This window comes from Pogona vitticeps, chromosome 1 (assembly GCF_051106095.1).
Source record: "Pogona vitticeps strain Pit_001003342236 chromosome 1, PviZW2.1, whole genome shotgun sequence".
Lineage (NCBI taxonomy): Eukaryota > Metazoa > Chordata > Lepidosauria > Squamata > Agamidae > Pogona > Pogona vitticeps.
Window position 1 is genome coordinate 313,054,475 of NC_135783.1, and position 13,858 is coordinate 313,068,332.

A 13,858-nucleotide genomic window follows, 5' to 3' on the forward strand; every position below is an offset into this window, starting at 1 on the left:
ACTCTCATGAACAGTTATTATGCCAATATCAATGAGTAATAATCAACCCTCATGAATCACTGTCACTCAAAGGTGACTAACAACCAACAGTAGGTCAACATGAGTGAAATAATCATCACTTTATTCTCTCTGCCATACTGACTGCAAGCCTGCAGATTAACCAACTGATTGATAATCTGTAAACCAAAATGCATGAATTCAATTCAACTACTTTAAATTCACTAAAAACCAAAGTACATAATCTCTAGTGTCCTTTTTGCTATGCTCCCCTTTAAATTATTGTTTCTTCAGCTATAAGCACACCAATTATTTTTATGACAAAAATTGTTTGGTTTCCCTTGATTTTAGGTAAAATACAGTGCTGGAACCAATGCAGACATACAGCCACTCCTCTATGAAAACAGGAAAGGCATTCATATTGTAACTTCCCTTGTTGTTCTTACTTTTATTAATTTCAAAAAATAGTGATATAAATTAAGCCTACCCTATCTGGATCTATATTTAATTACAGTGGTGCCTTGCTTAACGACGAAATCGCATAGCGATTAACTTTTTGCGATTGACTTTGCAGTGATTTTTGCTGCACTGATTATCGTCGCTATGCGAGGCATAACTGTACCTCTTTTCCCCCTAGTGATCCACATGGAGCATAGCACAGCCTTTAACACAGATCTTTTTGTTACATCAGGACATCTGAATAGTTGCTATAAGCAACAAACTACCAAGAATAAAATTACCCCAACAAAAACACCTTTGGACCCCAGTGCTTTCACCAGGAATATAAACTAATGATATGAAAACTATATTACAGCCATCCTATTTGACCTCTCCTAGAAAATATCAGCAGTGTCAACTGATTGGAAGCTATGATTTCAATGTCGCTATAACTCTAGCCATAAGGGGTCTGCTTATAATATATTCTGCTTATGTATAGCAACAACAGTGTTCTAGGCACAAGGATTAAATTCATGAGCAGACACAAGTCTGCATAAAATTATCAAACGGAAAAATTACTTACGTTTCAAAGCATCGATCTACATTGTCTGACATCAAAAGCAGCATACATAACTGCTCCAGTGCTATTAGTTGCATGTCTCTTTCATCTCCTTGGCCCATCTGCAGCCACTCAAGCAATGTGTCTGGGTCCACATCTGCCATGATTTCAACAGCTGCCTTTTCTTAACTTAAAAAAAGAACTCAAAAGCTTGTAAAAATCCAGTCAGAATAACTTGTGTCCAATAGATCTTCCACTCTGAGATGGCCCTGGGTTTTTCAATCTTCACCTGAAAGGAAATGGGAATCCATCAGTAATATGCAATTAAGTTTTCTAACTCACTTATGTCACTCCAGAGATTAAGGGATTCAACAGTAACTTGGAAAAGTGGGAGATTTTTAGTAACACCAATCCCCATATTGCAGTCCTCTACAATACGTCCCAAACTGTTGTAAAGAGTCTCCTAACTAACAGACACTGTCAACAAAAACAATTTCTACTGAACCCTGCTAATGGTGTTGGAGATGTCATAGTCATGGCCACCATAATTTTAACCCTATATTTTCAGTTAAAAACTAGAAACCTGAATTAAAGTATATCTCAGGCTACAAATAAATGTTTTCCACAAATATAATCCAACTAGAGTAATATTTAGAAATAAACATTTTACTAGCTATTATGTTTGTAATATTAAAGGATTTTCACCAGTGATATAATATGCCAAGTAGTTTACAGTGGTGCATCACATAGCGATGATAATCAGTGCAGCAAAAATCGCTGCAAAGCGATTTCGTCGCTATGTGATTTAAAAAGCCCACAGGAATGCATTGAAACCCCTTCAATGTGTTCCTTTGGGGTTCAGACTCGCCTTTAAACGAAAATCCTCCATACGGCAGCCATTTTCACTGCCCGGTAAGCGAGGAATCCATCCCAGAAAACAGCGGGCTGCCATTTACCCGGTGGCCATTTTGGAACCACCGATCAGCTGTTAAAAATCATCGCTTTGCGATGATCGGTAAGCAAAACCGATTTTTCCCTATTTAAAACATCACAATGCGATCGCAAAAGCAATCGCAAAATCTTCATCACTATGCGATTTCATCATTAAACGGGGTGCCCGTTAAGCGAGGCACCACTGTATCTCAAATCTAAAAATGTTCTTGGTGTTGAAATAAGGCAACTTGTTTCCTAAAATTCTGATACCTTTTAATAAAAGGAATACATATACAGTGGTGCCTCGCACAACGATTGCTTCATACAACGATGAATTCACACAGCGATGGGTTTTTTTGAGGAATTTCCCCCATCGTTTAACGATGTTCTCTATGGGGGAATTTCACTTAACAATGTCCCTTTTTTGCTCATTTAAAAGTGTCTTAAAATGTTTGAAACCTGTGCTTGGATTCCATAGTGCACCTTGTGAAACATGTGCAAACTTAATTTGGTTTTGTTCTGAGTCTTCATTAATTTTTGGTGATTTTTTAATTTTCCCCATTTAAATCAATTGAATGGACAGTTCAATGCATTTAAATAGGGAAAACAAAAAATCACCAAAAATTAAGGACGACTCAGAACAACACCAAATTAAGTTTGCATAGGGTTCAGGAGGTGGGCTAACGGAAAGTTAAACGATTGCAAGCATTTAAAACCTGTTCCAAACATTGTAAGACCCTTAAAATGAGCGAAAATGGAAGAGCTTCAAAAGCACTGAAGCCGGCTTCAGTGCTTTTGAAGTCCTTTCCGATGTCCCTTTTCGCTCATTTTTAAGTGTCTTACAATGTTTGGAACAGGTTTTAAATGCTTGCAATCGTTTAACTTTCCGTCCAATGCATTCCAATGAGAGAAAATTCAAAAAATCACCAAAAATTAAAGACGACTCAAAACAACATCAAATTACATTTGCATAGAGTTCAGGAGGTGGGCTAACGATTGCAAGCATTTAAAACCTGTTCCAAACATTGTAAGGCACTTTTACAGGAGCGAAAAAGGACTTCGCAAAGCCACTGAAATGTATTGAGTCGGCTTCAATACATTCCAATGGAGGAAACATTGTTTCACTCAACGATGTTTCCTATGGGGTTTTTCACTTGAAGACGGCAATCCGTTCCAATTGGAACGGATTAACCGGTTTTCAATGCATTCCTAAGGGAAATGGTGTTTCACAGAATGATGTTTCACACAACGTTGATTTTTTTGGAACCAATTAACATCGTTGTGTGAGGCACCACTGTATACAACCTCTATTACAGAAGCAAAATCATCTTGACTAGTTATGCCAGTTTATGTGTCAGCACCGTATTTTTCCGTTTACAAGACGACCCAAAGTATAAGACGAACCCCCCTTTTTCTAACCCCAAATTTAAAAAAGCAGGGATCAAAGGGCTTCCTTTTTGCTAAGCCCCGTGCCTTGCTAAAAGGCAAGGAAAGCGGCTGTCAAAGTGACTGCCATTTTTCCTCACCTTTTGAGGAGGAGGTTAGCAAAAAAACGGCGAGGGCGCTCTGGGTTTAGCAAAAAAGGAAGGGAAGCCATTGTTGCCTTTCCTTAGCTAACGAGGCAGGAAGACGCGCCCCAGCGTGGGCCTCCTGCTGCCTCCACTACGGGAGGGGACAAGGCAGTGGTGATCGGTAATCGGGCGGGAGGGCAGCAGCCGGAGGCACCGAAGCATGTGTGAATGCTCCTTCGCCTATGCTTCCTGCTGTCTTCGCCCTTGGAGGGGACGGAGGGAAAAAGGCAGAGACTGAGCTGAGCCCCTCAGTCTCTCTGGAGGTGGTGATCGGGCAGGTGGGGGGAGGCAGACATCAAGAGGTGCCGGAGCGCATGTAAATGCTCCTCGCCTCCGTCTCTGCCTCCTGCTGCTGCCTTGGCCATGGAGAGGACAAGCCGTGAACTCTGAAAGAGGCAATTGGGCGACAGCGGCAGCTGCAAGAGGTGCCAGAGCGTGCGTGCGTGACTGCTTCCTTCCGTTTATAAGATCACCCTCAATTTTTCCTCTAAGGATTTTAGGAAAAAATGTTGTCTTGCACACGGTAGTTAACAAATCACTGCTTGCATTCCTCATCAAATGCCAGTTGTATGAGCTGATGCATAACGAGGCATACAAACAGCAATTTGTTAACTAGTGGCAATTGCAACTACACTAATGCCAGGCAGCATAACTAACCATCAGGATTACAGTCCATATGTATAACATAACCAATTGCATCACATTATAAGAAAAAAGAAAAGACATAACAAAAGCAGCTCAAGAATTAACATCCTTCCAAAAGTTTTCTCAGAGTCAGAACATCTATTAAAACAGTGGTGCCCAACATTTTTAACCTTGTGGACCGGTTGGGGAAGGCGGGGCACCCCTCACTCATGCGCATGCACGAAGGAGTTCTCTCTTTCTCTCATGTGCACATGTTCATTCACATGCACAAAGGAGTGGGAGGACGCTTGTGCGGGGGTTGCTCTTGAGCATGCGCAAAGGGTGGCGTGGTGCTCATGCACATGTGTGAAGGGTGGTGTAGTGCACAGTGGGCACTCATGCACATGCGTGATGGGGTGGGTGTGCGCAAGCGCAAAATTGCTATGGGTAGAGGTCTGATTCCGCGGCCCAGTCTGCCTCAGGCCACAGACCGGCACCGGGCCGCGGACCAGGGGTTGGGGACCTCTGTATTAAACCATTTATGATTTGCAACATTTGATTGTAAGCTATTCAAACAAAGAGTAGATACAAGCAGAATCCTGTGAACTCAGAACAAATATATTCTTCCCCCTTGTTACTTTTAGCTCTGGAATGCTTCGAGAATGTCAGCGCAGGCGCAGACTAAACCCATATGTGTGTATTCACAGAGGCCACGAAGAAGAAATATAGGTTTTTTTCAATATTCAATTCTTCAAAAACCTCCAGTTTATGAACATGGGACATTGGGTTTCTGTACCCACAATTCACAAATTCAGGAAATAGTGTGAAACTGCTATACAATATTGTGCTCATGCTACCAGCGGGAAAAAGGATACCAAGTTTCACAAAAGGCAGTGTAAATGGTACTCAGTACATGTGTTCTTGGGCTGAGATTCCCAGAAGCAATGCTGGTCAGGATTTCTGGGAGTTGCAGTCAAATGACACATGGGTTACAAAATATCATCTTCTGCTCACCACCATTGACAAAGTGACACCATACAAGAGAAAATCCCAGAAACTGACTTCCCTTTTCATCAGTTTACCACTTCAAACCCAAAGACAAATCAACTGCCAGGTCAGCAACAAAATTCCCTCAATACACTGTCCGTTTAAACTATTATAACGTATTGTTAAAACAGACAGGTGTCTCAATTAAGATGTATTAAATTGTCAGTTAGAAGCTACACTACAACTGGAATCACTTTTTTGGGGTTGTACTAAATGCATCTGTAAACTACGCCAATTTCGCATTTATATAAACTAAATTCAGAAGGGCTTATTTTTTTATGTGTGTTTAAAGTTTTAATGTAATATTTTTTAAAATAATACTGATATTGTTGTTTGTTTTATTTGACTGGGACTATGAGCTTTCACTTAACTGACTGATATGGTAAAAATGTCTTAATTACTTTAATATGATGCTGATATGTCACATTACTATACTTTTTAATATTTCTTTTACGCATTAAGCTACCTCAAGAATAATTTATTATGGAAAATCAGTATACAAATAAAATGATCATGAGTTTCAACAAGTGATACTTGAAAATATCACAAAGTTAAGGCAAAATGCTGTCTTTCATGACAACTCTTGTACAAATCTACTCAGAAGAGTTCAGTGAGGTATATTCTCAAGTTTTCATATGGTGGTTGCTTTAAATGACTTGATATGTCACTGTAATATTTATTTATTTTTGTAAATTTAATATAATTGCTGGTTCAATTAAATCATCAACATTACTCAGCTCTAAGCATGAAAACAGTAATGTGCTTTTTCACACACCCTTTAACCTTCCAGAAATGCTAACAAAAGTTAACTACATGGGAGTTTTTCTGGCACCAACATATTAAGAAATATGGTTGTCGGCCAGAGTGGGCAGACTTGAACTTTGCAAAACTGTTGTTGTTTTAAACATAAATCTCAAAATCATCTAACTGAAGCCAACAATGAAACAATGGTTCAAGTGGACAACTGTCTTTATAATTATAGAACAGGTGTCTTTGGGCATATGCTTGGCCTAGGAATTTATTTTAAGCAACAGCAGCTTGAACCTCTTCAAATCAAAATCCACTCCTTGCTTTCCCTCAAGCTGTCTTAGCTTTAGTAGCTTATTTCTTAGCCGAAGAAGTTGTTGATTAAGAGAAGGTCAGTGTCCATTGATTATAAAGCCCGAAAAGATCTACCAGCACAACCTGGTCTGCACTCTAGGCACCCATTTTAAACGACTGCTTCTTGGGCAATGTCTAGTTATGTTATTTACTGTGATTTGTTTGTGATTTTTAAAAAGTAATATACAGTATTTAGAAACACACAATAAAGCACACAATAAGGAACTCCAGGGCATGAGAACAGACCAATCTCAAGGTACCAAACACAACACAGTCCTTTTTTAATTCCAGTCATCCAAAATTAATTCACAGACCACAGTAAAACATCTTCTGGGCTTAAAAATCCCAGGCGACAAAACAAAATGAACTGGCCTTTTACCCGACACGCAAAATCATCTATGCTGTTACAAACACTTCAAAGGTTACTATTTTGCATACAAACACACTTCGCAGCGAAAGTCACAACAGGTTTAAATAGGTAGGATTAAAACACACAACAAAACGAGATGCTCGACGCGCTTTCCCCACACAGCCAGTCCCAAAGCGGACAAAAAGGCCACAGCAAGGTGGGCAAACGACTTCCACATGCTCTGCAAGCACAAGGCCCCTCGGTGCGACCCCTCTACCATCTCGAGCGGAAAGGTGGTGGTGGGGAAAGCCCAAATCTCGGACAGACAGACAGACCCTTTGTATCCAGGCTGAAGATAGCCAAGGCCGGGCCACCCACCCAGGCGCAACTCTCCTACAGAGTTCTTCGTCCCTCTTTCCTCTGTCCCAAAAATAAACCCTTTCTCCCTATCACAAGAGACGGGAATATACCAAACACTCCACAAGCAGAGATGAAACTGACGCTGTCCTCACCGGTTAGAGGGCTCAGGGCACAAGTCTGCGAGTTTCCCGGGTCCCCTGCTCGCCTGTCCTCCAACGAGGCCCAGAGGGCCCTAAAGCCAGAAGCAGGCCCCACTCTAACTTCTCCACAGGGCCGGCCGGCACTTTGGGCCCGACAAGCGGAGCCGCTCCCCACTCTCCGGTCTCCCAGACCAATCCCGCCCCCGCCCCCGCCCCAAGGCCTACAGACCACCACCACAGCCGCCCTGAGGCTCTACGCGGCCACTTTCTAGACTCCCTCCCGCGCTTCGCCATGCGACGGTCACCTTCTCTCACGAAGCGTAGACCTCCGGCCCTCCAGCCGCAGGAGCGACGCCGTGCTGGAGTCGCCTCAAGAGTCGAACGATTTTCTTCCCCCCCCCGCCTTCGGCCTGTCGCGGGAGTCGAGTTGTCTGTAAGCCGCAGGCCTCGTAAGGTGACCCGGGTAGGCGGCTTAGGAAAGCCCGCCGCGAGGCCCGTGGCGTTCGACTCCCTCCTTGGCTGGCCGAGCGAGACGCTCCCCGCGGCGCCCCGGCCTTCTCTCTCCGCCTCCCACCCGCCTCCCTTACTCCGCCGCCAGACAGCGTCGCACCCCGTCCATCTTGATCCTCCCGGCGGAAGATGAGGAGACGAGGGACGAGAAGAGGAGGAGGAGGAGCCCGCTAGCTCCGGAGTCAGGCCGAGGCCGGATCCCGGAGCAGCGCAGAAGAAATACGGCGAGCCGGCAGAGAGGGCGCTGCGGAGGTGGCCGACAGCGCCTCAGCCTTCTACCCACCCACCCCTCCGTGCCGCCTTTCCCTTCGTCACGGATGAGGGGGAAAAACTCGCGACGTCCCTTAACTCGTTCCGCTCTCCTCTTCTCCGCGGTAATTCGGGACCAGCGTCAGGAAGTATGGCTTAAAATAGCCGCCTGAACAGACGGAAAATAACTTGCCGGTTTCTCAGAATGGGGCGAACCTGCTTTCTTCTCATGAAATGTGAGGGTAGCCTGTCCTTCTCCCACCTCTTTTTATTGTGAAATATCTTGGTATTCCTGTCACAAGAGCGTAAGAAGAGCCCCGCTGGATCAAGCCAAGGGCCCATCTAGTCCAGCTTCCTGTATCTCTCAGTGACCCCACCAGATCCTTCTGGGAGACAACTAGATACGTGTCTCCTGTTACCACTCCCTGCGTGTAGCATTTTGAGGTACCTGGAGATCATGGCTTGTTACCTGCAATGGACATTTCTTCCAGGAATCTGTCCAATCCCCTTTTAAAGGCATCTAGACCTGATACTATCACCACATCCTGTGGCAAGGAGTTCTACAGATTAACACACTGGGTAAAGGAATATTAGCAGCCCAGAGTAGACTTCGGTCTAGATGGGCGGGGTATAAATTTAATAAATAAATATTTTCTTTTGTCTGTTATTCTCTCAACACTCAATTGGAGTGGATGTCCTTTGGTTCTGGTATTGCATGAAAGGTTAGGCATCCTTCAGTCTCGAAATACTATGGTAACGTGCTCTGTATGGAGGACTTGGAACAGCGTCTAGTGTGGCTGAGGAGGATGATTTGAGACTGACAATCCCTTCCACACTGAAGACAAATCCAATCTGTCCCCTGTCCAGCTCCCTGATTTTGCTGCTTTTGTGACTTCCTGCTTGCCTCGGCCTGCTGGGCAAGGGTCTCTTCAAAAAAGGGGGAAAGAGCTTCCCTTTATCCATTTTATGCATCCCTTGCATAATTATCCTCTGATCTTGTTCCAATTTGTTAGCATCCTTCTTAGATGATTTTCTTTCCTACTTTAACTACTTGTAGAGTCATTTTTTTAAATTAAAAAATATATATCCAGAATGACTCAACTAATAGTTGCAATGGAACTTTTAAAAAGGGTCAACCAGGCTGAACTATATACTTAAAACTTTAGGGTGCCAGGGAGTTAGCATCACTTCCAGAGTCCTGGCAGGGGGGTGGGAGTGAGCTCCTATTGTCTCTTCACTGAGAGTGGAGCCCTGCCTCCTCTACTTCTAGGACACTGTGCAGATGTGCCAGGTAGTGGTTAAGAATAAGTTACGCTTGGTCATCTGTGAAGGAGAACAGGATACAAGTGTGCCATCCTCATCAACAGGACCCGAAAAGGAGATCAAAGAAGGTGGCATAGAAGGAGTCATGGGAGTGTTGGGGGATGGGAAGAAAGAAATAGAGGTTTGTTTCGTGGAAGAAGGAGAAGGAAGAAAAGGGGAGGAGTTGAAACTTTATGTGGGAGGAGGAGATAAAAGAAGGGGGAGAACGGAGGTTTAGCAGGAGATAGAAAAAGGGAGAAGAGAGGATCAATCGGAGATAGATTCAGGGAATGTTGATCAGAAGCATGAGCAAGCACACAACCTACTTAAAGACTTCCCTAATCTGAGAGTAGGAGGTCTACTTCCAAATCCAGACATTCCTAAAGAAGGAGTAACAGTCTATGAAACACAAGAATGGACCGTGGTTGTGTTTTTGCGTGGACAAGGACATGGGAGGAAGGTGATTCACCCCGATCCGATATACAGTGGACCCTCGACTTACAGACGGCTCGACTTACAGACTTTTTGATTTACAGACTTCTCTGGCCGCAAAATTTAGGTTCAACTTGCAGCCGGAGAATCGACCTACAGACCAGGAAAAAACCAAAATGGAACAAAAACAGCAGGTTACGGGATTAATCGGTTTTCAATGCATTGTAGGTCAATGGAGACTCGACCTACAGCCACCGTCCCAATACGGATTAATTCCGTAACTAGAGGGTCCACTGTACAACAGCCCACTAAAGGAGGGAGATTGGGCACGACACCCATGTTGTGGGACAGTATGCGTGATGAGGAGTGCTCCCTTATGCAAGATTACCAATCGTGAATGGTTTGTGTCAGCCCCGCAGTGAATGGACTGAAATTGGATGATGAGTCCCAGTTAACTTGTTATGGACAGTTACCCGATTTGTCGTGTTTCGACCCAGTTGTTATTGATGTTGAGAGTCCACAAGAGAATAAATCAAAGATTGTTAACCCTTTAATTCAGTCTCAGTCTCTCCTTCCCGCCAAAAGTGAGGAACTGTCACCATTTTTGAAAGAACCCAATCACATCATCACAGTGGCTGTCTTTGTAGAGTTGCATGTCCTTTCTGGGAAGGGCATACATTAGTCACAAAGAACTTAATAATATAATTAACGTAAATTTATAGCAGGTTTCATACTCATTGCTGACTACATGGGTGATCCTTCCTGAAATGGAAAATGGGTGTATGCAGAGAACATGAAGACCATGGAAAATTTTACACACACACACACACACACACACACACACACACACACACACACACACACACACACACACACACACACACACACACACACACACACACACACACACACACACACACACACACACACACACACACACACACACAGGTACTAATATGTCACTGCTCTAAGATCACTAGTTAAATATCATCTAAGGAAAGGCTTTAGTTACTCTGTGTAATGTGATGTATCAGCATCCTCATATAGTACGTGTAAAGTAATTATGCTGTTCTCCATTCTTTATCCCATTCTCTTGGTGACCAGCTTTCTTGGAGAACATTTAGTCAAGAATTTCACATCTGATGCTGCAGTTAAAATCTTTTAAATAATACAGATTTGTATAGGAGTGATTACCTGGAGATTCTCCCTAATTTTGGTCATTTTGAAACTTTATTGATAGGTAATTAAAACTTGATAGGTAATAAAAACCCATTACATTACACAGTGCTCCCCCGCCAGTATTGCCAGAATCAATATACAGTAGTGAAACACTGTTAATTTTGGTTGTGATGTTTTTATCTATCTTGTCACTTTGAAAACCTCTTATTATTAAAAGGATGGAAGTTTGCGTTTTCTTCCTTTAACATAATGAACTAACAGGTCCAACAAAAAACTGGGGTTGAGCAGCCTTTCAAGATTGATTGTAAAATAGAACATGCCTGGAATTTAATATATATATATATATATATATATTGGCTTTTTGGTATCCTAAAACATCAGAAAAATCATTCCAGATAAACATACCTCCCTTTTCTGTTGGTTTCAAATCTAATGGTTGAATTTTCACTAGCTTTATAGTTAAATGATGCGACTGAGAAGAAGCTAGTGCTTCTAAATACTGTATATAAAACCTGCTTAGAATGTAGCACAAGCACTCTGAGTGACCATGTAGATCTCAACCACCTGGCTTGGAATGACATTGATTTTCAAGGACAAGCAAAGCAGAATGCATGTAATATGAGCACTGATATTATGCTTATATTCTTATCAATGTTAGTAAATATAATTCTGTTTCAGTCTCATCTAGCAAGTCACCTTTTCCAGAAATACATTCTAAAACTAGGCAACATATAGTTTTTTATGTTAAAGAAACAGATATTGCAACCTTTCATGCTTTCTGTAAATAGCAATTCCTCTTCAGATTACATTTGAGTTGCACTGAAAGGGACAAGTAAATATTAGGTACTTACTTGATGTGTCCACTGTTAGAATTGTGCAGTAAAAGGTCATTTTCAGTCTGGCAGGCTTTTCATCTTCTTGAAAAATACTTCCAGACAGCAAAAAAAAAAAAAAAAAAAAAAACCCTAAGTTTTACATCTTCTATTTACTGTATATAGTAGTTCACCTAACTCAGATTAATTTAACTTCTCTCTTGGTTTTTCACCTCTTGGGGTTGTAAGTGTGGAATCAACATTTGGGCTTGCCTGTCATGTGTTGGATCCTGGAAGTCACAAGTGTAATTCCACGTCGACCATAAAAACAGTGTTTACCATTCACTAGGTTGTGCAATATGCCACTTTGACAAGTGTGTGAAAGGTTGCCTATTACATTCCTTAAATGCTTTGATTAGTCATGCCTATGTGGTTTATGCCTCAGGACTTTACATAATGCACTGTGTTAGAACTTCTTCCCTTTAAAAAAATAGTGGCAGTTTCCTCAGATTTCTGTCCACGTGATTGCGGATAGAAGCAGGAGGCAAAGTGAGCTTCATAATCATATCTCTCTCTTTTTAACTCGTTGATTGCCTTTTTAAAGGTTCTTGGACTCTTTTTTACTATCTGGTCTTCTCAAGGTTCATCTTCAACCTTTAGACACAGTAACGAGAATTTTGTCGGCATTCTTTTTTCCTACAGAAGAGCGAAGCAAACATCCTATTGAAATAGCCATTTCAAATTCTTATGTCTAGCAGCAGACAGGAAGTGAACTCCCTGTTTAAATATCCTGCTTGTGCTGTGCTACTCGGAGCTGAAGTAAGGAGGGAAGGCTTCAACTGCTGGTTCAGCCAATCAGAATTTGCAAAGGGATGCTGTACAATGTTGTTATTCCTGTAAGACATTAGTTCTGTTTTATAGGGCCAAATCTATTCTAGGATGACTAATTCTTTTTATTTATTTTTTTGCTGCCTATTTTATCCTTACCATAGTAACTCTGAAAACCCCTCTGGGAGCTTTTGTGTTTGTCTTTTGTTTTGTCAAACAATATATTCTGATCTTTGAGTAATTTCAAAAAATAATTAGCAAAGTGGCATAGAGTAGAATGGTCAGGGCTGCCATGTGGATGGGCCAACTTCTGTGGATGTAACATCTATGAACACAAGTAAGTAAGGGGTGTGAACTGTAGTTGAGTGGTGAAAATAGATGTTATGGTGGAAATAACCCTGAATTTCCTTTTTAATTCTAGTGTAGCAGTCATGGTAAAGGAGCATTTGTAAGGGATACTCATATGTACAATCGTATGTTATGCTTTCCATCCATGTTGGTCATTCCTTGCAAAAGTTTAACAGATAAACTTTTAATATTTTTTTACCATCTAAGTGGAAAAACCAGAAATGAACACAATGCAGGGAAAACAACCTCAGTAAGGAGCTTGCAGGACATAAATGATGGTTGAAGAAGCACATTTTCCTGCTGCTCCTTGGAGATTCTCTGTAAGAACTTTCCACAGATTTTTCCATTATCAGCACAAATGTTCAGTTAATATTTAATTTTGCCTTTAGTCTTTTTTTAAAAAATGATCAGGTATATGCAGAGTTTGAAAATGTTATATTTTTGGATTAAAACTGCCAGAAATCCCTGCTCTCCATAAATTCCTACAAGCACTTCCAGTGGATTTTGTGCTCTCACTGTGCTGAAGTGACTGATTAACATGCTAGCCTAGAGTTGAGTATATGTCCATAGCCTCATCAAGAGTGTTTTTTTTCCTTGAAATATAATGGGAAGGTACTCTTGATTTTCATGCTTGAAAAAAAACTTTTCAATTTTTTGAAGGAACATGTAAAAGCAAATTTGTGATGCAGACACTGACTTGGCAAGTTCCTGTGATGTCACATCATTCTTCTTTGGTTATTCTGTAGATGCTTGGGAAATCTTAGCAATGACTGTTGGAGTGACTAGTCATGATGAGAACATGTTGTACATCCTGTCATCTGCTTCTGTTGTCTTTGTATTCACAGCCTTTTTACATGGTCACATCAAAACAATCTTCATAACACCTCCCCTCTCCCTCCCCCAGCTGGAATATCTAGGGATAAACATAAAGTTAGCAGTGTGCACACAATTAGCACATGTTTCTTGTCATGGAAATGCCATCCTCAAAACCATGGGGGGAAAGGAGAGGACATTTAACTCTTTGTTTCCATCTCCTCCAGCCTACTTTCTATAGCTGCTACTTGCATTTCAGAGGAGCT

At 41.8% G+C, this 13,858-nt stretch overlaps 1 protein-coding gene across 14 annotated transcripts in view; it reads right to left on the reverse strand.

Moving 5' to 3' along the window:
• Positions 1–11,967, reverse strand: part of HECTD1 (HECT domain E3 ubiquitin protein ligase 1) — an 89,771-nt gene extending 77,804 nt beyond the window's left edge. For 10 of the 14 annotated variants that reach the window (XM_078392140.1, XM_072986328.2, XM_078392131.1 and 7 more), the window contains exons 1-2: positions 7,425–7,659; positions 1,019–1,283 (exon numbers count right to left, since the gene is read on the reverse strand). In XM_078392140.1, coding sequence (XP_078248266.1) covers positions 1,019–1,158 — 140 coding nt within the window. In that variant the 5' untranslated portion in view covers positions 1,159–1,283; positions 7,425–7,659. Of the gene's footprint in view, positions 1–1,018; positions 1,284–7,424; positions 7,660–7,729; positions 7,864–11,642 lie in introns of those variants that run through there. The other 4 variants (XM_078392108.1, XM_020788430.3, XM_078392112.1 and 1 more) reach the window with 2 other exon arrangements.
• Between the last annotated feature and the right edge of the window lie 1,891 nt (positions 11,968–13,858).